Source organism: Stegastes partitus, unplaced genomic scaffold (assembly GCF_000690725.1).
Source record: "Stegastes partitus isolate 25-593 unplaced genomic scaffold, Stegastes_partitus-1.0.2 Scaffold439, whole genome shotgun sequence".
Lineage (NCBI taxonomy): Eukaryota > Metazoa > Chordata > Actinopteri > Pomacentridae > Stegastes > Stegastes partitus.
In genome coordinates, this window is record NW_007578170.1 from 504320 (window position 1) to 505416 (window position 1097).

Below are 1097 nucleotides of genomic sequence, written 5' to 3' on the forward strand. Positions count from 1 at the left end.
GGCGTCAGGTTGAACTGGCAGCGGTCGACCTTTCCTTCACACAGCCGTCGGACCGACAGAGGACGACCAAAGTTGACGTGCATGCAGCCGTAGTCCTCCTGCAGGACCCTGGTGGCCTTCAGCAGACCCTGAGGAGGAGACAGCAGGAGATAAAAACACCTTTCTGTACACCTGCAGGTTCTGAGGTTCCCTGAACGCACCGCCGTGCTCTCCTTGGGCTTGGGGACGCCCAGCAGCTCGTGGGCCAGCAGAGACTCCTCCAGAACTCGGTCGTAGCTGATGCTGACGGGGACCAGCGTGATGTCGAACACTTCCCCTTTGAAGAAAGGCTCCAGGACCATCTGCATCATCCCTGCAGGCACAGAGACACAGGACAGCACGCTTCAACGTCCACGTCTGACCAACTAAACCGACCAGTTTAAGGTCCGCTTTTCTTCCTTCAGTTTGCACAAAGCGTCTAGAACCACGAACAGATCTGGTGTCGCTGGGAGCAGAACGTTCTGCAGCATCAGGCATCATGTGATCCTGAGCAGGAAGCTGCAGGTAAACTGAGCAGCTTGTTTTCTACAGCTGTGGGTGTCGAACACTAACAGCAGAACAACACGTCTATACGAAGAAATGTCACCCAAAATAATACGACAAACGACCGGTTAAATATCTCCGACTGGGAGGCTGGATTAAAGCTGCCATGTAAATATAAACCACAGACAATATGTTAAAAAAAACTGTGAAAACAACAGCAAATATCCGTGAAGTAACAATGTTTTAGCCGGTTTAAATAAAATAAGAACTGTGGAACTTTATGGTCACACATTTTATTGAACAAATGTCTATCTTTGTGTTTGTTTTTCTTTTTACCGTTCACATGTAAATTAACACTTTCTTCCTGGGATTTTATTTGCAAACCCCCTGATGTCAAAACAACTCAGACTTTTATCGTTTATTCTGCCTTTAACGGCCAATCCGGCATTCCCACCTTCTCCCACAGAGGGAGGTTACGATCGCTGGAGAGAAACGGGACTGTGTTGGGTCGAGGATCTTCTCTATTCGTCTGGATGTTTGTTTTGTTATGAGGAAGAACCAAGGAAGCCCTGATC

At 48.3% G+C, this 1097-nt stretch overlaps 1 protein-coding gene across 1 annotated transcript in view; it reads right to left on the reverse strand.

The window, feature by feature from the left end:
- The window catches only part of LOC103360436 (dihydroxyacetone phosphate acyltransferase-like), an 18885-nt gene that overhangs the window by 12901 nt on the left and 4887 nt on the right, over positions 1–1097 (reverse strand). The window contains exons 4-5 of the mRNA XM_008286185.1: positions 201–352; positions 2–128 (exon numbers count right to left, since the gene is read on the reverse strand). Coding sequence (XP_008284407.1) covers positions 2–128; positions 201–352 — 279 coding nt within the window. The remainder of the gene's footprint in view (position 1; positions 129–200; positions 353–1097) is intronic.